This window comes from Aureococcus anophagefferens (genome assembly GCF_000186865.1).
Source record: "Aureococcus anophagefferens unplaced genomic scaffold AURANscaffold_1307, whole genome shotgun sequence".
NCBI lineage: Eukaryota > Pelagophyceae > Pelagomonadales > Pelagomonadaceae > Aureococcus > Aureococcus anophagefferens.
Window position 1 is genome coordinate 610 of NW_008706353.1, and position 1,049 is coordinate 1,658.

Here is a 1,049-nt window from a genome sequence, read left to right on the forward strand (position 1 = left end):
GCTGCGACGGCAATAACGAAGGAAGCAAGATGTTGGACATTCAATATCTCTTCAGCGTTCATCATCGATTTTTTCGGACAAAGGGTTACGCGACCCACAGCTGCCCCGTCACCGACAATTTTTGCGGAGATTTGCCCAAGCACGGAGCGCACGACGCGCCGCGCCGCCGCTAGCTTTTGCCCAAGCACGGAGCGCACGCCGCGCCGCGCGCCGCCGCCGACGATGCGCGTCGCCGCGTCGCCGCGGTCGAGCCCCATCAGCTCGCAGGACAGCAAGTCCGTGGCGTCGCAGGACGCGTCGCCGGCCGGGTCGCGCCAGGCCCTCTTCTACGAGAGCGACGACGACGACGACGCGGGCGAGCCCGTCACGTTCCTCGTCAAGGTGCTCCGGTGCCGCGTCAAGGCCGGCTGCGGGGGCGACTTCGCCTTCGACGACGACCACCGCTACGCCGTCGCGCTCGGCGGCGACGGGGACCCGCGGCGGACCGAGTGGGTCGGCGGCCGCGGGAGCGAGGCGCGCTTCGTCGAGGAGTTCGTGTTCCAGCACGACCCCGACGACGCCGCGCCGGTGCTGACGGCGACGCTGCTCCGCAAACGGGCCGCGGGGACGCTCGCGGCCTACTACGACGGCGGCGAGGACCGCGTCGGCGACGCGGACGTCGCGCTCGACGAGCGGTCCGTGCTGCCGCGGACCGCGCCGCGGTTCTGGGTGCCCCTCCGGAGCCCCGCGTCGGCGGCCGGCGCGGCGTTCCTCGGCTGCGGCGGGCCCGGGGCCGCGGACGAGGAGGGGGAGGAGCTGCCGCTCGAGCTCCAGGTCGCCGTCTTCGGCTTCCGGCCGCTCGCGATGGCGCGCGCGTGCCACGCGTACAAGCGCATGCGGCGCCTCGAGGCCGAGCTCCTCGAGGTCAAGGCGGACCGCGACGACCTGCTCCGGCGCCTCCTGCCGCCGCCGCCGCCGGAGGGCGCGGAGTCCGCGGCGCCCGAGGCCGCGGCGCCGCGAGGCCGCGACGGCGAGCCCGAGGAGGAGCGGCCCGCGACCGCGGCGCGGCG

At 74.5% G+C, this 1,049-nt stretch overlaps 1 protein-coding gene across 1 annotated transcript; it reads left to right on the top strand.

Annotated features, from left to right (window-relative positions):
* Positions 1-222: 222 nt before the first annotated feature.
* Positions 223-968, top strand: AURANDRAFT_69293 (hypothetical protein; the record flags this gene model as incomplete). Its single annotated transcript, XM_009045054.1, has 1 exon — positions 223-968. A coding segment is annotated over one exon (746 nt), but the record flags the coding sequence as incomplete, so codon positions are not given.
* Between the last annotated feature and the right edge of the window lie 81 nt (positions 969-1,049).